Source organism: Lissotriton vulgaris, chromosome 8, assembly GCF_964263255.1.
Source record: "Lissotriton vulgaris chromosome 8, aLisVul1.2, whole genome shotgun sequence".
Lineage (NCBI taxonomy): Eukaryota > Metazoa > Chordata > Amphibia > Caudata > Salamandridae > Lissotriton > Lissotriton vulgaris.
The window spans coordinates 342491791-342513324 of NC_141696.1; the positions used below are offsets into that span (position 1 = coordinate 342491791).

The 21534-nt window shown below is 42.5% G+C and overlaps 1 protein-coding gene across 1 annotated transcript in view; it reads left to right on the forward strand.

Annotated features, from left to right (window-relative positions):
* EFHC2 (EF-hand domain containing 2) overlaps window positions 1-21534 on the forward strand; it is a 413024-nt gene that overhangs the window by 340347 nt on the left and 51143 nt on the right. Inside the window, exon 13 of the mRNA XM_086934106.1 lies at window positions 12698-12790. Coding sequence (XP_086790232.1) covers window positions 12698-12790 — 93 coding nt within the window. The remainder of the gene's footprint in view (window positions 1-12697; window positions 12791-21534) is intronic.

Below are 21534 nucleotides of genomic sequence, written 5' to 3' on the forward strand. Positions count from 1 at the left end.
CCATACCTGAATGCGGAACTGTTGGAAGCAGTTTTCCACCAGTTTGCAGAATCTGGGTTCATTTAAGGATTGGCCACTGATGGCACAATCATAGTTATCTCAAAAGAGGGGAAGGACCACCTGGATATTAAGAACTTCAGAACCATATACCTAATATACATTAACTGCAATATCTATGTCAAGATTCTAGCTTTCAGATTGGAGAAGGTTATACATAAACTCATTCCACCACACAGATTGTATTCCTCAAATGCAGATTAGCTGCAGATAACATTAAAATCTTTTGCCATGTGATTGAAAAAGCCAAATCCCTTAATTTTCCAACAGCCATTCTATCCCTTAGTACACAGAAAGCCTTTGATAAAGTATCACAGACTTTACTGCAGACGCTTCTACTTTAGTACAGAATAGGTGAGGAATTTAATCTGTATGCTTTTGGCCCTATACTCAAATCCTGAGACGAAAGTAAGGCTTAACACCTTGCCTGCGGCGCCCATTCTCCTCCGGTGCGGAACATCCCATTTGCGGGTGTGGTCATGACGGAACGGTTCCGTCATGAGCACAGCGCGACCGATGCTCATGACGGAACCGTTCCGTCATGAGCATCGAAGGGGTTAATAGACACTTATCCCAAGCATTCAAGTAGACAGAGAGATACTCAAGGGTTTCGGGCTACTCTCTTAACAGAAAGAAAATGTACGTTTTTTCTTTAAATGTACACTGTTCACCATGCATAATCGAGACCCAGACCTGAAACTGCAAGCCTCCTCCCTTCAGTACTTCAGCATTTAGTTCAGTTATGACCTTACAGCCTCAGTGGACTTTAATGGAAATAAAATGTTGTTCAAGAGTAAATACTTACTAGCCACGTGGACTCACAAATACATCACTTGGTGGGGAAGGACGTAACACAATCAAAATGAAGGTGGCACCTCTTGTTAACTTTTTATGAAGTATGTTACCTATTTCGCTCTTGTCCTTCTTCAGCATAGTAGACAAGCTAACCTCCATTTTTTGGAAGGGCAGAATGTCTAGAATAACCTTGCACACACTCAAATTGAACAGAATTCAAAGGGACCTCAACCTCCCTGTCTTCCAGAAATACCTGTTTACCTTTTTGGCTGCTCAAGGTGCCTGGTGGTTCCCACAACAAGGTTGACAAGCTCTGTTGTGGCTACAGATAAAATCCCAGCTACTTCACTCCCTCCCTTAGTGCTGCCCTAACCAACCCTCAAGTCACACACCTAGAATGGGAGCGCTAACATTCTATAATTCTTGATACTGTACATGCCCTAAAGCGGCTGGATAAAAACTAGACAATTATGTGTGTATCTGCTCACAAGCTTCTCTTTGGAACAATAAACAAATTAAACTTCTACAAAATTCAGTCTACTGAGAACTCTGGGCAGTAATTAGCATCAACTATGTGGGCGATTTGGGTTCACAGTATAATCCCTTATCCTTCTCTCTGCACACATGATTTTCTCTTGGTGACATGGAATTCTACAACTTCCTAAAAGTGCCCGTAGGAGGCTAGCCCATCCACATTCCCCAGACTTCCCTGATTTATTTAGCACATTTAGAAAGATTGGCCATTCCGCCTCACACATATAAGAATTTCCTGAACCCTCAAATAAGTATCTAGTGAAACATTTAAAAAACTGATGGAAAACACATATCATCTCTACACAGGGCTCATTCTTTTATGCACACAACATGGAAAAAGATTCCGGTGTTTGCTGGAAATGTGTTGAATACTTTGGTTCCCCAGACCACATCAATAAATATGTTAAGCCCCTTTGGGCTAAAATACAAAACATAGTTCGAGATGACCTCAAGTTACGTTCTCAATTAACTTCCTGGAAGCTTCTCAGGGTGTTTTGGCTCACCCAGCCTCATCTACTCCATCTACTCCTAACCTGATACTTCTCGACCTGTTACTGGTACTTGGGGCCAAGGTAATACTGATAGAATTGAAACCAACTTCCATGGTACCATTTAAAAAATGGTGGTCACTGCTCTGCTCTACTAGAAGTGTGGACAATATACCGTGTTTTAAATTTCATTACTTTCACAGCTCGAGACAACTATTAGACAGGTTTGACAAGTACCTGCAGATATCTAAGCCTCTATGATCATTGGTAGTATCTACCGCACATGGGCTACACACAATACTCTTCCCACTAGTATAACAGTAACAACTGTATGGGCCCCTTTAGGGTGAGTATTCGAGAAATATAACTCGGAAAATCCCAGATGGGATGTAACGGCCTACTAGATCTCCTTAGGATACACAGATATAGTGAACTTTGCCACAACACCACAATCCACTATTCTTCTCCCACCATCCCTGCCACCTTTTTTCTTGTTTCACCTTGTTTTTCTTTTACTTTTGAGCACATCATGTGTTGGTTAGTTCATCTTCAAGTCCTTGCTAGATTACATATGTTTCATTTTCAATGGTATTCTTCTCTTGGGTGGTATACAATGCACATTTAGTCTAACCTATTGCAATTGGCATGGTCAGGTCTCAAAAAACGCCTCTATTAAAGTCTACCTGGTGGCTACATCAGTTTTCAGGTGATCTTCTCAAATCTTATTTAAAACAAAATAACAAAAGTTCGTCAGAGGTCTGTGCAAGGCTTTTTCACTTGTAAGGGCACCAGCTTTTCCATGGAAACGAAATGCCATCCTTGGCCAACTGATGAAAGATCGGTTAAAAATTCTACATAAAGTAGGCATCAAATTTCTATCAAGGAAGAACGCCCTGTTATTATCGCTTATGCTTGCTAATTGAGTGAGTGAAATTCAAGCATTCACCATCAAACCACATTTCATGGGTTTCTGCAAAACAGTGTGAATTGTGCATCAAAACAAAGTTTATCGCAAAGGTGCCTAATGAATTTCAACTCAACTAATCAGTTATACTCAAAGTGTTCTTTCAAAACACCACTATGAGCTTAGTAAGAGCACTGCACTCCTTGGATGTATAGTTGTTTAAAATTGTACATTGGCCATCCTATATATCATATGCACTCTCAATGGCCTTCAGCCATCTACAGAGAGGGTATCCACTCTGAAAACAAGGTAATAGCACAATGGATTGCTACAGCCATTGTTTTCTGTCACTTAAAAGCAGACTGCCACTTGTGATCTAGGGTGACAGCCCATTCCAAGAGAAGATTGCAGTTACAGTGGCACTTTATGCAGGAGTACCTCTGTTGGATATCTGCAGAACAGGAACATGGAAGAGCTGTGACTATGTTACAAGACATTACTGCGTGGATACTAATTCTGAGAGACTCAGCTGTCAGCTAGGCATTTCTTTTATTAAGGTATATTTGCTTGTTCATTTATGAAGTCATGTCATCTAGTCATGGTACATTATATATCTTATGTACATTGATTATTTGCTGGCTACTGCTTGGTGTACTGATTCAAACTCGATATATCCAATACTGGAGAAGAAATAGGTTGCTTACCTGTATCTTTCATAGATTAGATTACAACCCTGCATGCTCCCTGATCATAGGGCCTACTAATGAACATTCCTTCCACTAGTGCTATAGGAATCTGAAGTATCGAAGCCTCAGGGGGAGTGGAGTGGAGTGGAGTTCAGTGTACTCTCACCTCATTAACTGGATTTGTGTCTTTATTAACGTGATTGTGCTAATGAAGAGACGTTGTTTATGTTGTTTCTCAATAAAAATCTTTAATACTGCTATTGAAAGTTATAGTGGGCTTCCAGCTTAATTACAGGGAAATTGATTCAAGCATGTGAATCTATGAAAGATATCAAAGCTGGAGAACTGTAGTTATAGGTACATTTCTTATTTCTGAATATACAGAGCCATAATATACTATATGCTCAGTTGTTTCAAAGACAATACCCAAGACTCTACATAATTTGCCTGGCATTTGCATGCTGTCACACTTGATCTAAACGTAGAACTGATATATAAAATAACCATATCCTTAGGAACCCTTGCTTCACATTTGATGTTAGATAGATTCAATGTAGTTTTGTCTACCTGAAAATTTAAGTCTCTCAAGTGTACTCACTATTTCGTCTAATGTAGCAGTTTTGAATATCCTTGGCAAACAAAACTTTTCCTCATGTGCTTTCAGATGAGCTTAAATTGTATCACAGATAAGAGTAATTGATCGTGCCACATACCTAAATCAGATTTTCTAGAGCATATTAAAATGGAAGATAATATTTTTCTTTTTAAACTTAGTAGAACAAAATCCCCAAGACATTTTTAGGAATCCCTGTAGTCCTTACTACATTTAAAAGGTAGAGTCACAGCATCTGACCTGTAAGAACAGGTGGTGCAATAAAACTCAGTTCTAAAGGAAGGTGGGTTTGAGGCAATGACTACTTTAATGACAGTAGTGCTCCTATCAGTTATGAAGATAATGTGTCAGAACGTTTAACTTGTCAAAACATAGTGCAGCACTAAACAAAAGTGTAGAATGGATTTTCAGTGTGAAGGAAATCAAAACCTCCCTAGAGGGTACATGAAACTATTATGTACTGTAATAGCCATAACGCAACACTTTCTACTTATGAGTACTTGAACCTACCATGAATAGCAACTACTAGAATGCAGTTGCAAGAACTGATGCTGAAATGCCAGCGATTTGCCTCCTCGTCCTGTGTTATTTAGCCAATTAGCATCTAAATATCCTGTATGTCTCACAAAGGATTTATGCTATCCCTTAGGAAACACATAGGATGAACGGGGTTGGTACATGGCTAATTGGTTAAAAACAATCATTGGACTTTGAACTAGATAATTGTTATTTAGCTTCTCAAGTCTAGATAGTTTAACTCCAAAGCACTGTTAAAAACCCTTCTTTTTTAAGTTTGAGTTTATTGAGAACACCAAAAAACAGCAATTCAATAATTAGAATAAGTTATGAGAGCAAGAAATAGAACAAAAGTATACGCATAAAATACAATACATGGAAGTAAAATTATTAAAAATAAACATCAATATAAGTAAATATGCATTCGACGCTGTATGAAACTATGGAAATGTATACGGAGTATGGAGGAAGCAAGGGGTAGGAAGAAATGCATAGTTATACTATACAAATTAGATCACATGATGCTAATGAAACTGTAGACACTGTGAAGTGGAGAAAAAAGTAAAACAGTATATATACATATTGATGACATTATATAAATCGTCTGTTAATATAAATATAAAAGGGCTGTTGGGTAAATTCAAGGTGGTTTCCTCACTTCATCAGGCATGGTAATAATGTTATTAACAGATGAGGAGGATAAATATGTGGGTAGTATAAGACATAAAAATCTCTCTTTATGGCTAAGGAAATAAGAGAGACATACTTGGTGTCTAGCCTATGATTAAAGCAAATGGTATTCCAACAGGATCTAAAAGTAACATCATGCACTTGCTTCCAAATGAATGTTATTAAGCGGAAAGCAACAGCCAACAATAGATCTATCAGCTTATAACTAGGGGTTAGGTAAAGCCATTGAGGAACCACATTACTCAGAAAAACAGTTAAGAAGAAAGGGATAACAATGTTAAATATCTTGTTGATTTGATGCCAAACCAGTTTCCAAAACTGGAATATAGAAGGACAGTCGAATAACATATGTTTCAAATCAGCCGTTGAGCATGAACAGGACCATCAGGATGAGTTTGCAGTTGGAGAAAATGATTTTAGAGTCATGGGGGTATATAACAAATGTAACATGCATTGACTTATAAATAGTAGAAGCAAAAAGGAAAGTGCTTAATAATGGAAAAATTGTAATGGCAATGGAGCGACAGGCAGGTGTAGTAATGTAGGACGTAATGCGGAAATGTACTGATTGAAAGATGTACGCAAAAGTTCATATGGGCGTATGGATGTAGACAGGAGGGAGAATTTAGTTTGAAGGTCACAAAAGGATAGAACTTGATCATCAGTGAAGAATTGCGATAATTCAATCCTTTGGCTCGCAAGGTTTTTCAGTATATAGAACGATTCCTAATTCGTAGTAATCTGTTATTCCAAATATGTTGTTGTTGGAAAGGAGTAACTGAAGGGTATGTTGAAGATAGAAGAGGTGTCAGAATTTTGCACGATTGATAAATAACTGGAGTGTGTGATTGAGATATATGTGTTGTGAAGGCAAAAATGTCTTTAAAATTAAAAGGGGAAATTAGAGATTTCTCTAAATGCAGACCCAAAGGAGAGTGTAATGGGCGGGCTGCAGAGAGCCATCGGGTAGCTTGTTTCAAAGAAAAAACATAATGATACTTTTTAAAATCCCCCACTAGATCTATTCCTTTTTAAAGAGGACAAAGCTGCACGAGATTTGGCTTTCCAAATAAATTTTGAAAGAAGGGAGTCTATTTTCCTAAATTAATGATCAGGAATATGAACTGAATCATGGCAATAACAAATTATATCACAGGTGTGAGCATCATTTTAATCGAGTCGATCCTGCCCCAACAAGAGAGAAACAGTTGATGTCAATGGGTAACATTATCATTTAGTGTCTTAGTAATATGATTAAAGTTTCATTTTAAAGTCTCCTTATTAGTCTACAAGAACCACATCCCCAGACATTTTATTTTGTCAGGTTGCCAAGTCAATCTTGTGTGTGCAAAAAGTTGCTTATTACACAAGACATTTTAAGATAATACCTCACATTTGCCAGTATTAAGTCGATATTCTGACAAGTGGAAAAAAAGTGGTTACTTGCTGAAGAAAAGGAGGAAGGGAAACTGTAGGATCAGTACAATAAAGGAAGATGTCATCAACATAGACTGACATTGTAATTTGTTTTGACCCAACTTGAAAGCCAGATATGAGTGCATCTTGCCTGATTTTGGCTTAAAATGGTTTCAGTGTGATAGTAAACAAAAGAGGTGATAGTGGGGAACCTTTGTGCATCCTTCTAAACATGGGGAAGTAATCTGAAAGCATACCATTAACAAGAATTGACGTTTTAGGGCCTGTGTGCAGCAAGGAAATTAAAGCAATCAATTTGGGTGGTAAACCAATCAATTTCTGTGCCTGAAACATAAAACCCCAGGGGAAGCAATGGATTTAAAGTATTTAGCCAAACTGTAGTGGGTGTGTTTCTGGTGAATATAAGTTGGTATAAACAAATTTGTTTAAGATATCTTCATCCTTAAAAATGGTAGTCTTTGTATTGTTTCACAAGGATTCTCTCATCCAGTGCTATATATTCTGATTTTTAAATAGTTTGCAAGTAATTTTTCCATTTTATTTTGACCCCTTATAGTATCAGGCACTACTCTTAAATAGGTACCAGGAAGCAGCATTCATAGTTAATTTGTTAAAGGTAATTTTGGCATCTATCAGGTGTTGCAATGAAATCTCATTTTTAGAGTGGTAATTGGTCTATTTCAGTTGTTTTAATAATGTCAAGTAACTCAATTGATTGGGCTTTCATAGATTTTTTCTTTTGCCAGACTTAATGTATTATGAAGCCTCTTGCCACCGATTTCAAAGAATCCCAAATCACTTCAATAGGGGAATCGGGTGTAGTGTTAAAAGCAAAAAATTCAGAAGCAAATGCTTCAAATTGAGATTGAAATGTAGTATCTAAAAGTATGGATTATTAAAGCGCCATCTACCTGCATGCGGTAAGAAGGGTATAAGATCAAGATTTGTGTATACTGGTGCATGATCTGATATCAAATTTGATCCTATATCAGAATGAAGGACATGTTGGGCTAAGGATTTACTAAGAAAAGGATAGTCTATTTGGGTTTGCGAATGGTGAGGGTCTGAAGAGATAGTATATCCCCGGATGCCCAGGTGGCATAATCTTCATATGTCAAATAATGATTTGCGTTGGATGGTGGATTAGAATTTGAATTTGAATTGGGAGTACATCTTAGTGTGTACAAACTTAACTGTTGCATTCCTATCCAGTAAAGGAACATGAATTTGATTGCAGTTACCACCAAATATAATGTGCTCATCATTATATTGGAGTAAATTAATGGAAATGTGGTTCAGAATGCATGATCCACTGAAACCGAACCGTACACATGTGATTTTTGTGAGAAGGAATGAATACTCCATTTTTCTTCCCCATGGCAGGGGGAAGCAAACACATTATCCACCCAGCATTTCTTTTAGTTTGTCAACCCCTAATTCAGAAACTGTGTGATGTGATTCTTGAAGCAATGCATCATCCGTTTTTAGTCTGGCTAGGTGAGATAACACCCTCTGCTTCTTAATAGGGTTACTTAACCCATTAATATTTCACAAAGTAACCCAGAAGGCATTACTAGAACAATTGCATGTACAATTAATGTGTCTACAGTAGAAAGATAAATAGAGAAATTAGTCAAGTCAAGTCAAGTCAAGTCAAATAATTTATATAGCGCACTACATACCCAGAGGGTCTCAAGGCGCTTAGGGAGGGGAGGAGGATTACTTGTCAAATATCCATGTTTTAAGTTGCTTTCTGAATGCTAGGTGGTTCTGGGTAAGGCGAAGGTAAGTGGGGAGTGAGTTCCATGTTTTAGCTGCCAGGTATGAGAAGGATCTGCCTCCCATGGTGGACTTGTTGATGCGAGGTACAGTGGCGATGGCTTGGCTGGAAGAACGTAGTTGGCGGGAGGGGGTGTAGAAGGACAGTCGTGAGTTGAGGCATTCTGGTCCGATGTCGTAGAGTGATTTGTGTGCGTGGGTTAGCAGTCGGAAAGTGATCCTCTTATTGACGGGAAGCCAGTGGAGGTCTTTCAGGTGACCAGAGATGTGTTCGTTACGCGGGATGTCTAATATGATCCTGGCTGAGGCGTTTTGGATCCGTTGGAGTTTCTTCTGGAGTTTAGCGGTAGTACCTGCGTAGAGGGTGTTTCCGTAGTCCAGTCGGCTCGTGACCAGAGCATGGGTGACAGTTTTTCTGGTTTCGGTGGGGATCCAGCGAAATGTTTTTTTGAGCATGCGAAGAATGTTGAAGCAGGATGAGGATACGGCGCTGACTTGTCTGTTCATTGAAAGTGAAGAATCCAGGATAACGGCTAGGTTCCTTGCGTGGTCTGTCGGGATGGGTGCTTTTCCAAGGGCTTCCGGCCACCAAGAGTCGTCCCATGCAGAGGGGGATGTACCTAAGATGAGGACTTCTGTTTTATCTGAGTTCAGTTTCAGACGGCTTTGTTTCATCCATTCGGCAACTTCTTTCATTCCTTCGTGTAGGTTAGTTTTGGCGGTGCTGGGGTCATTGGTTAGAGAAAGGATCAGTTGAGTGTCATCCGCGTAGGAGATGATGTTGAGATTGTGTTGGCCAGCGATGGCCGCGAGGGGGCTCATGTATACGTTGAAGAGGGTGGGACTGAGTGAGGATCCTTGTGGTACGCCACAGATGGCTTCAGTGGCCTCGGACTTGAATGGTGGAAGGCGGACTCTCTGGGTTCTTCCGGTGAGGAACGAGGTGATCCATTCAAGTGCTTTTCCTTGTATTCCGATGTTTCTGAGGCGTTGTAAAAGGGTGCTGTGGCAGACTGTGTCGAAGGCTGCAGAGAGGTCGAGGAGGATGAGGGCGACTGTGTCTCCATTATCCAGTAGAGTTCGAATGTCGTCTGTTGCTGCGATGAGGGCGGTCTCAGTGCTGTGTTTTGCTCGGAAGCCAGATTGTGAGGAGTCGAGGGATTTGTTGGCTTCGAGGAAAGCGGCGAGCTGGTTGTTGACAGCTTTCTCGATGACTTTGGCCGGGAAAGGAAGGAGCGATATGGGGCGGTCATTTTTGAGTTCGGTGGGGTCCGCTGTGGGTTTTTTCAGAAGGGCGGTGAGTTCAGCGTGTTTCCAGCTTTCCGGGAAGGTGGCGGAGTTGAAGGAGCAGTTGATGACGTCTCGGAGGTGCGGTGCTATGATGGAGTCTGCTTTGTTGAAGATGTGGTGAGGACATGGGTCTGTGGGGGATCCTGAGTGGATGGAGTTCATCAGGCGGATGGTGTCCTCAGTGGAGATTGGGTTCCATTCGTAAAGGGTGTTCAAGGGGGGAGAATGTTCAGCAAATGGTTGGGTGGGTTGGTCTCCGGGTTGGTTGTCGAAGCTGTTGTGGATGTCTGCAATTTTGTTGTGGAAGAATAAAGCCAGGGAGTCGCAGAGGGCTTGAGAGGGGGTGATGTCGTTGGAGTTGGCCGAGGGGTTGGTGAATTCCTTGACGATGTTGAAAAGTTCCTTGCTGTTGTGGGCGTTGTTGTCTAATCGATCCTTGAATGCTGTTTTCTTGGCCTTTCGAATTAGTTGGTGGTGTGTGCGGGTGGCGTTTTTGAAGGCGATAATTAAACAAATATTGGGGAGAATAAGAGTTTTGCCTAATGAAAAAAGAAAAGGAGGGAAGGTAGTAGAATGGGAAACAGGGAAAAAGAGAGGAAAGATTGGGACAATAAAAATAAACTTTAGTAAGACATTAGCGAAACAGAAAACATAATGACAGTACAAGTCATACAAATGACGACTGAAAAACATGCCTACAAAAACACAGAACAAGCGGGAGGATGGCAACACCGGAAGACAACATCGACAACATCCAAACTCCATAGGATGGCAGGGCAGCATTGACTTGGGCAAAAACATCACATAAAAGTGAGACCTTAAGGGAGCGAGACATGAAGACAGATACCTGTATCATAATAAAAGATACTTTGAGAAATTCAGCTGTGTTCTAATAAGAAAATAAGCATCTTAGCAGTAAAACATAAGCACAACTAATAACTAGTTAATTGTAAAAAGAAAACAGGCAAGAGAAATAATTAATATTCAGGTAATTCTTGAAAAGTCCATAGTTTCACCTCCATGCTGCTAAAGAAATGTCTTAAGTGTGGCAGGCTCCTCATAAGTGATTGTCTTTTCCTTGTACATCTCCTTAAACAAGCAAGGATGAATTAAGCCAAATCTAGCATTTATGGCTCCTATCTGAGGATGCATATGTAGGAATTGTTTCCGGCGATCTGCTGCAATTAATTACATCATGAGAGAAAAATTGTTTGTGGTCGCCCAGATAATTAGCATTTTAGTTTTGACAGCGGACATTACCTGTAAAAGGTCTGTATATTTCAAGAAGAACAAAATACCTCTTTGTGGCTTAGCAGAAATTCTGGGACCAATCCTTTGAACCCTGTCTATGTTGAGGGGAGTGGTCATAGACGTATCCAGAAGTTTTGGGAGAAAAGATTGAAAATAGATGGTTGGAACAGAGCCCTCTGTGTTTTCAGGGAGTCCGTATATGCGGAAGTTATTCGTGAGAGTTAGGTTTTCAAGATACTCAGTGTGCTTTTTAAGTAGAGAGATCTCCTACTTCAGATGTGAAATAAATGCAGCTGTAAGTTGAAGGATATCTCTTTTTTGCTCTACTAGTAAATCTTGTGACAAAGTATTGCAACATCTTGGTAGTCTCTTCCATAAAGTGTGTCAGTGCCCAACATCCCTAAAGGAACACATCCATAGAAGCTAGTGAGGATTTTACTGGATAAGGGGGGGGTTCTTTTTTTGTTTTGTTTTTATTTTACCTAGCAAAGACGTTACCAGGATCGTACCTGAATGAGATTTAGGTTTCTGTGAAGTTGCGTCATCCATATTGTTATAAGTTGAATCAGAAAATATAGGGATATTGTGTGCACCTGAAAGTTGAAGGTTCCCTGTTTTCCCCATATAGGAGAAAGGCTGAAAAAGGGGGAAGATCCAGCCAATTATTGAGTTCCCCCAAACATGTGAGGCAGGAAATTAAGTCGAGTACACTGGAGGCACAAAAGGCATGTAAAAACGAGATAACTTATGAACAGCAAAAATTAGATAAAACGTTAACCATCTCCCTGTGTAACAATTTAGCCTTCCATTTAAAGGGTGTCACTGGTCCAGAAGGCTGAGAAACATGAGGAAAGGCTCAGAAAAACATGATGAAAGCAGAGGAGCATTTTATATTGTCACACACTGAGGATTGCTGGCCATGAACAGGTTCCAGAGGCCAGTTGAGCAGAAAAAAGCGAACGTCTGAGGACAAATACCATTTTGGAGAGTATAGGGAAGATTGCAAAATGCTCACCAGTTATTTCCAATTATTAGGAAAAGCATCTGTTAGGAAAATATGGGTGCATAGAAGAAAAGCACATTACTTTTAATAAAGTTCAGCAGCACATTAGATGAAGAAGCGCATCAGCTCCAAACTTCAGCGTTTATTGAGAAATATGATTACTGCCTTCAGAATGGCGGGTGTGACCTTGCTTTGTGAGTCAAACTCCCCAGAGCCAGCTGCAGGTAAAGACGAGAGGTAACTGAGCATGAAAGAGCTCTCACGACTCTCCAGGCATTCCGGAGGAGACTCAGCATTTTCTTCTCCATCGGACAAGCCATGGAGCAGTTTCAGTAGGTGAGAAGCTTCCTGCGTCTTCTGGAGCTTCAGTGAGATGCTGCCATCTTGGTTGGCACCGAAACCACACCCCTGTTGAAACATTTTCTGATAAACGTTGCCAGTTGTAATCTTTAATTATTAGAAGACTATTGTCAAAGCATTAGTAGTTCATGTGGGTTTGCTTGTTTGCACAATAAAACGTGAATGTTTGCTTATTTCAGATAATTGTGACAACAACGTCGTATGAAAAGAATGCGTCATGATCTAGTGCTTGCCTACCTGTACATTGTATTCCTAATTAATTTAATTCTGTCTTCTTTTGGGTGGTGTGTGCAGGACTGGCCTAGTATCCTCTCAGGAAGTCAAAACCATTTTAAAAGCCTTCAGGGTACCTTTGGCAGATGATCTTATGCGTACAATACTCTCCAGGTAAGTCACTGTGATGTGCTGTAAAATTACCTTAACTCACATGATTCAGAGCTTGTCTGATGTTGGCAGTTTAAGGGAATTCAGATATGCTCATTTCAGCTGCCTTCTTATTATAGCAGTATTATACACATGCTTATTATAATATTGTTACTATTATTTTTTGATAATCTTCACTCTGTTGTGCTACATGGTTTTATATAGCACACATCTGTCAATGGCTTGCCCCCTTGTCACTTTTACTTGCAGTATGTGACTGCAGGAGGGCCATCCAAGGAACTTTGGTTGCACAGACCATGCCCATTATAGTAAAATTGCTGAACTTTTGGATGTTGGGGTTTCCTTACTTTTGCACTCCAAAAAGGGGCCATTGCTTGCAAACTGCCAGCCAAACTTGTGTGAGGCGAATGTAGGGTTGCCTCTACAAAGTATATTGCATTGGCGGTCCTAATCCAAGTCTGCTGTTTTAATCTGCCTTCTTGGAGTCTTGTTAGTTTAGCACAGAGCAGCCCAGTGTCTATTTTATGCACCTGCAGTGCTTAACCTGAATTCATTTAACTCGATATTTCATTGAGTTGGTGTATTAATATTCAGACAGTGCAGTTTACAGTACAGTTTACACAGAAGGGAGCAAGGGCTGCCTCTTTCTGTTTCAGAGCTGTGCTTTCTGAAAGTAAAGCACTCATTCTGAAAAGGATTGGGTTTTGGGCCAGATGTACTAAACACTTTTCCCAAAATAATGGTTGCAATTTGCGACCTGTATTTTTGTGACCAGAGTGGTATTTGTGAACCGACCTATGTACCAATAAGTCAGTTTCCAAAATAATAAATCATATTGAGTCACATTTCGACCTACTACATGAATTTCAATGAGGTAGGTCGTAAATTGCGATCCACTACAATTCGCTGCCATCATAAGGATGGGGGCCTCCTGGGGTCAGCGAATAAATCTTTTTTTTTTAAAATGCATCTCATTTACCTTAAAGCCCTTCCTGCACCTTCTTGAAAATCGATAAATGTATTTGTAGGACTCAGCATTACATAGAGAGCTGATAGGAGGGAAAACTACTAGAGTGCGAGCTGTACATTCCACCGAAAAGTCTGGGCTTCTGGGAGGGTAGGGAAAGCAGGGTTCAAGACACAAGCCAATAGGGTCTAGGACCTGACATACTCTAATTTTGTGACAGCAGGATACAGGCTGCCAGAGCTCTTGAAGTGTCCGCTAGTGTAGCAGCTCTATTTTCCCATTTGAATATTGCAAATTAAGCTGCATACTTCATGCAATGCTCATTCAGGTCAAGAGGTGGACAAATTTGAAATAGGAAATTGACTTTGTGACAATCTCCTAATAGAGCATTCACTGGAGCAGGCTGCAAAAACCGGCAACAACTGTAGTGGAGTGCCTCTTCAGTCACATTAGTAGATTTAGAATGTAGTTCATATACTTCACAAGGCATGCTTGTTCAGAGTATTAAACAGAATGAAAGTAATGACCTTTCCTAATAATCTAAACACCAGAGGGTGTAAGTCCTGTGGGTGGACTGAAATTCCAGCTTCCACACTAGGCCAAATTGTGTGAAACTGTCCATACAAATGTTCGTAATGCATATTGTGGAAGGAACTATATGTAAATCAATGTAGACTTATCTCTCTTTGAGAAATTTATTTCTAAATGTATGTTTTATACTCCATATGTTCAGAAAATGCGACTCAATTCAATGATCTAATAAAATGTATTAAACAGACGCAGATGTTAAAAAAAGACCTTTTGTACATAACACTGTGTTATCATATTTTTATGTATCAGCTGTAGTGTGATTTGCATTTTTAGTCTTTCAGTGGCTTGGCTCATACATTGGCTCTTGACGCCAAACCAGTCTTTTGGCTCAGGTCACCCTAGAAATGTTCTTTCTCATAGTGGTAAAGGTTCAGTGCCAAGGATGTATATTGCTGGTAACCTCTGACTGCCCCCCTAACTAGAGAAAGGCCTCACAAACTGCAAACTGGCTACGTGTCTGTGGTAATGAATGGTTAGAGCGTTGAGTGGGGGCGCCATAGCCCTAGCAGAGCCACCCACAGTTGGGCTCATGGGCCGCTGTTTGCAGATGAATTACGTTTCAGATGATCACGTCTTAACAACAGCAGTCTGTGTAGCTGCCTTCCAAGAGTGCTGTTTAGAAGTCGATATTTAAGTTTATTATTACTTCCAAGACAGTCGTTTTGCTTTGTACAGCTCTGATGCACCACCACCACCCCTTTCATACCAGCATTTTCCATTGTTCATAGAGCTCATGTGTGTGAACTATTTGTGGAACTTTTTAGGCATTTATATATTGTAATAGTGCTTATTATGTTTATCTCGATATATGAATATAAGTTGGCATGGTATGCCCAGATGAGGGTCCCTTGCTCACTTTGCCACTGAATTCAAGCTAGCCTGGCTGATGAGGGGTGTTACCCCGGAACAGGTCCCAGGATGCTGGTTTCTGGTTCAGTGAAGACCTGGCTTGGCAGATCGGGCTGAACTGTTCCCATGAGGCACAGGGTCAAAACTGATTTGCATATAGTTGGGTCTGAACTGGGGTGGTGATGTGTCCTAAAGAACGGTGATGGATTCCACCCAGATCTGTGAGTGGGGGTGAGTGTCTGAAAAGTTTCAGTGCTCCGTCCAGCATCTTGTATTTCCTTTATCTCCATATATGACAATGCATTTTGGGAAGAAATAGAAAAGTGCATTATATATGAAATAAAGAACATCCTGCCATCCATTATAATGATATTGCAAGTCACTGAGAAGTTTTGTGGCCATATAGAAGAACGGCAGCCAAATGCCAAGTTCCCTTCTAAGGTCATGGAACTCCGAAGTGTCTTGAAATATCCTTAATATAATGCACAGCATGGGGGAACTTTGGGCCCGATGTAGGTGAAATAGATTTACCGATTTTCAATGACCGAATTTTACCGATTCGGTAATTAAAAATCGGTACATCTATGGGGTGGACATGTAGGTATTCCAGATGTGCTGGAATACCGAATCGGATGATTTCGGTATTTACCGATTCGGTAAATACCGAATCGGTAATGCCCATTCATTCCTATGGGCTTTGAAGCCCATAGGAATGAATGGGCATTACCGATTCGGTATTTACCGAATCGGTAAATACCGAATTTCACAAGGGTGCAGGGGGTGTCACTTTGACACCCTCCGGCACCCCCAAAACAGGCTCGGGTGCCATGTGGCAGGCATACATGCCCTAAGGGCAGGTCTGCCTGTCACATGGCATAGGTGTGCATGCACACCGGAATCGGTATTTTACCATCAAATTGGATTTGATGGTAAAATACTGATTCGGTGAGGCCTTTGGGACTCTGAAGAGTCCCACCTACATCTGGGTGGCTCACATTCGGTAAATTTAACGATTTTTTATTTTACCGAATCGGTAAAATTACCGAATCGGTAATTTTACCGATTCGGTAAAATAATGCCCCCTAGATAGCGATCACCTATTTACCGATCGGTAACGGCCGAAAATACCGATTTTCGGCCGTTACCGACCGACCTACATCTGGCCCTTTGTTCCTTATAATCCAGTGGGATGCCATCATCCTTCCTACCAACCGCTTACACCCTTGGTGTACTTCTCTTTCATAGGAAAGAGTTGAGATATTTGCAGATGTGAAGATTAAAAGTAGAATCTACATCTATTAGATTCTATCTTTCCTATAATTACCTGTATCCTGCATAAATAAACTTGTTGAGATGAATATCTCCTTTCTGCTGATCAGTTTTTGTTTTTAGAAAAAGATAGAACGAAAACACAGGTCAATTTTTCCTTATTTAAACTGCAGCTGTAGTTATGCCCCATGTCCTGCCTTTTACTGTGACTGCTGGCAACAGGCATTGTGACCTCAGAACTTATTCCAGTTGAGCAGCCTTATCTGATAGAGACTTCTAGCTGCAGATTCCTTACCATAGATTCCCTACATTATAATTTCCCTGAAATCAGGCTGGATCCAGAAACTATTACCTGAGAAATACCCATTGCGTGAACCGTCAGGTGGCACCATTCTGCTCCATGTGACATTGCTGGTGGCGTTGCCGTCAGTTATTACAGTCACCTATATGGGTGCCAGTTAAGCGCCGATCCGGGAAGAGCTACCCCTCTTTTTGACAGTTTTTAAAACTTTTAGGTGACTTTATGATTTTTTCATGATGGCTGTCTTTGAGGAAGACAGGTTTTAAACCATGGGGCGCCTGTCAACGTGCCATGTCGGTTACTGATCCTTTCCTCTTCTGCCTTTGTTGTCTCAAGTGCAACCATGCCTCAAAGTCCTGCGAGACTTAGCGGAGATCCCAGACCTTCGGGCCACCAACACCCACTGGCGGCTCCAACCCCATCCTTATCGCTGATGACACTGAGTTTCATCGGTGTTGCTTGATGACAATTCTGACACCAGTAGAACCCAGGGGTTCTATGTTGTCACCTGAGCATTTTCATGACGTTTCAGGCATGTGAGAGGACTGGGAGGGGTCTATGAACCTTTTAGAACACCAAGATATATCTGCAGAGCAGATTAACTGTTATAAGGATCTTGGGGAAGCCAGTGGACTGGACACATCTCCAGATGCTGGCATGCTCTCTCCACCAACTGTGGCTATGGAGGAGGGGGCTTCTTATGCCATGGTGGTAAGGAGGGCAGCTGAGGTCCTTGGACTGTGCAGGTCAGGACTAATGTTTCAGCATGGGGCTTTCTCCTTTGAACCCTTGTTGCCCTTCAACGAGGCACTTACTGATGTCCTATTAGGCACATGATCCAAGCCTAGGACAGGGGCTCCTGTGAATAGGACAATTGCACGCTGCCATCGCCCGGCTCCGGGCAACCCAAAGATCCTCAGCCAACACCCCACCCCTGAAAGTTTGATAGTGGAGGCTTCTACTTCCCAGGGCGCGGCCCCCTTTCGCCCCTCCAGACAGGGAAACCAAGAGCTTGGAATCGCGTGGGAAGAAGATGTTTTCTACCTCCAGCCTGCCATTGCGGTCGGTGAATACTGCAAGCTTATTGGGCTATTTCTTCCATACCCTCTGGGAGATGGTTGCACAAGTGCTGCCACAAGTCCCATATGGATGGGAGAGATGCAGCAAAAATCACAAGTCCCATAGGGATGGGAGAGATGAAGCAAAAATCACCATCAGGTGTGGACTTGACATGACTAATTCCCTGGGTAGAGCAATTTCATTGCCAGTGGCCTTACTTCGCCTTGCCTGCCTTGGAACGTCTGGCTTCTCAGGCAATGCCCTGGCTAATTTGATGGACATGCCCTTTGATGGTTCTTGTTTTTTGGTGAGAAGGCAGACTCCGCCCTGGAACGGTTCAGGATTTACGTGCTATGGCCAGATCCTTGGGGCTTTCTGCAACACCTCTTGGCCAGTCTAGCTTACACCCCTTTCATGGTTACGGGAGGTTCTAGCCTCGCCTGCCCTATTCCAGCCACCGTCCTGAGCAGACTTCCCAAGTTATGCAGGGACGAGGACGCTGCCCATTCTGTCCTAGGAATGGAAGCCAGAAGTTGTCAGCCACCCTGCCTTTGGCAGCCGCAACCTGCAAGCACTCTGCAAGACCACACCACTCCAGAGGGAGGGAGTATCCGTCATCATCTCTTCCACTGGAAGCCGATAACGTTGGACAAGTGGGTCTTGCAGTTCATTCAGGAGGACTATTCTCGGCTATTCCTTTCTTTTCCTTCTCCTTTTCCGCCAATTCAAGAACGTCTGGCGGATGATCATTTAAAATTGCTCCAAGAGGAAGTTACAGCGTTCCTGGCAAGGGGCTACAGAGAGGGCCCCAGTTTCAAAAGTAGACAGTGGCTGTTATTCCTGCTACTTTCGAATTCTGAAGAAGAACAAAGGTTTACGGCCCATTAGATCTTTGGACTTCCTCAAGAAGGAGAAGTTCAAGATGCTTACTTTAGCTGAGGTCTTGTCTGCCCTAGACCAAGAAGGCTGGATGGTAGCATTGGACCTGCAGGATGTGTATTTTCACATCCCCATCCTGCTGGGCAACAGGCCTTACCTGTGGTTAATGTAGGCCACACGCACTCTCAATTTACCATGCTCCCATTCTGCCTTACCAGTCCCCTTGTGTGTTCACCAAGGTGATGTCGGTGGTTGCAGATCATCTGCCCAGGTTAGGGGTTTCAGTCTTCCCCTACCTCGACGACTGGCTGTTGAAGGCGCCCTCACCTCAAGCTGTCATTTTCCACCTTCAGACTACGGTGATGCTCCTGCATTTGCTGGGGTTCTCTATAAATGTGCTGAAGTCACACCTGACTCCTTCTCCGATGCTCCTTTTCATCTGAGCTGTTCTGGACACAGTGCAGTTTCGGGCCTATTCTCTTGAGCAGTGAGTCCAGGATATTCAGGTTAAGATTATCATGTTTCAGCCTCTATCCTGAATTTCCTTAAGACTGACTCTGAGGCTGTTGGACCTCATGGCCTCCTGCATCTTGTTGGTAATGCATGCCAGGTGAGATATAAGGTGGCTCCACAGTGGGTATACACCAAGGAGGTATGCAGTTCCTACTGTGAGTTGCAGGTAGCCATATATGTTTTGAATGCACATATATAGGAGTACACTCAAAGTGCAGGAGTAAGATTTTCTCCTATCGGAAAAAGACCCTCACATACCCAGCCAGCTAGATGTATTGCTTCATCATCGGGTCTGCTCCTTATCTGGTCAGCGCTGCAATACCCGATCGGCACCCGTGATGGGGCCTTCTTGGCAGAGATCTTTATTCCTTATTGCTGTTGGGTGAAGTGCAAGGGAGGGCCCTTCGTTAGTGTAGGTGTAGTAATGTGAAGGGATGTGAAATTAAAACAGGGATTGGTGGTCCACTCAAGACAATTTAATGAGGTGTGGCCACTATCCTGATAAAATATATATATAAGTGCGTACGCCCGCTCTAAGGTTGCGGGATTGTACGCTTGAGAATAAGGTCAACATGTTTCTTGCCTTTGTAATCAATTTGATGGCATTTCCTCAGGACCAATGTGGAATCTACCTATACTTTCTGGTAGTGGTCTCAACTATGTGTAGAGAAGTCGTGACCAGCCATACAGCACCCTAGAAAGTGGTACCTGTAGATTTATGACATAGCCCTATTTGGGTCTAGTAATCGCAGCAACGTGTACCGGCTGGTGCTGACACCAGAGGTGTAGTGTCATGCTGACGTCCACTGGATCAGCGATTATCCTACCCCTCACGCTGCCGGTCCCAGCTCCACAGTGGGACCTGAAGTTCAAGTGGGCACAGCATCAGGGAAATCTCACCGACATGGTCCAGATCTCGGAGGGAACTGCGAGAGATCTGCAGTGGTGATTGACAAACTGCAATTGGGTCAAAGGCAGACCCTGCTCCCATCCGCAACCAGATCACCCAGTAATGACAGATGCATCTCTTCTGGGATGGGACCGACATCTGTGAGAGGTGGGGAGCAGGGTACACTGGTCTCTGGCGGAGTTGGTGATCCACATCAATTTGTTGGAGCTTCGCGCGATTCTGTTTGCATTGAAAGCATTTCTTCCCTCTGTCAAGGGGAAGTTAGTTCAGTTGTTCACGGACAACACTGCTCTCATGTGGTCCTGCAACAAACAGGTGGGGTGGGGTCGTGGACCCTTTGCCAAGACGCACTGCTTCTCTGGACATGGCTGGAACAGCAGGGCATAACCCTGATTGTTCAACACATGGCAGGTTCTCTTAACACCAGGGTAGACAAACTCAGCCATTGATTCCCTACCGGATCACGAATGGCATCTGCAGTCAGAGGTGGTGCAAAGTCTCTTTCAGCAGTGGAGAGGACCTTCCTTGGTTAGAGCTGTTCACCTCCTAAGAGATATGCTCAATGTCAGCGGTATTGCTCACTGGAGTGTCCAAGGAGGCTATCGCTTGGCAATGCTTTTTGTCACAAATGGAGATCAGGCCTGTTGTACGCCTTTCCACCCATTCCACTTCTGCCCAAGGTTCTGTACAAGATCTGCAGTGACCGGGCCCAAGTGATTCCTGTGGCTCCGTCCTGGGCAAGGAAAGTATGGTTTGCACATCTTCTGAAAATGAGCATCGATCCTCCGATCAGGCTGCCCCTTTGGGTAGATCTTCTGTCGCAGGCGTTAGTCTGTAGCAGGGGAGGGCCCGCCACCCAGATCTGTCAACTCTCCACCTCCATGTGTTGAGCTTGAGCGGTGGCAGTCATTGGCTTTAGACCTTACTCTGGAAGTATGCAATGTTATTTTGGTGGCCAGGCTGTCCTCCACTAAGACAGTATATTCCTGCTGTTGGCAAAAGTTTGTATAATATTGTACAGAAAGCTGTATTGACCTCTTTCTGCTTTCTCTTTCTACTGTTCTTTTCATTCTTACCCTTGCCCAGCATGGCTCTGCTTTGGGTTCTCCTTCTGCTTCATTCGCTTTTCTCTCTTTCAGTCTCCAGTTTTAAATAGGTGCTTGAAAATGTTGGGTCACTTGTTTCCACCCACTCCATTTGGCATGTCACAGTGGGACCTTAATTTGGTGCTCCCTTCGAGCCTTTGCACAACTGTCTTCTCCGGCTACTTACCATCAAGACAGCCTTACTGGTGGCAATAACATCTGCCTGGAGGGTGAGTGAATTGCAGGTGCTATTTAACCCTGGGCGTACTGCTACGCTCCGCCCACGGAGTGTGCGTAGTGCTGCCTACTCCGCTTTTTGCGTAG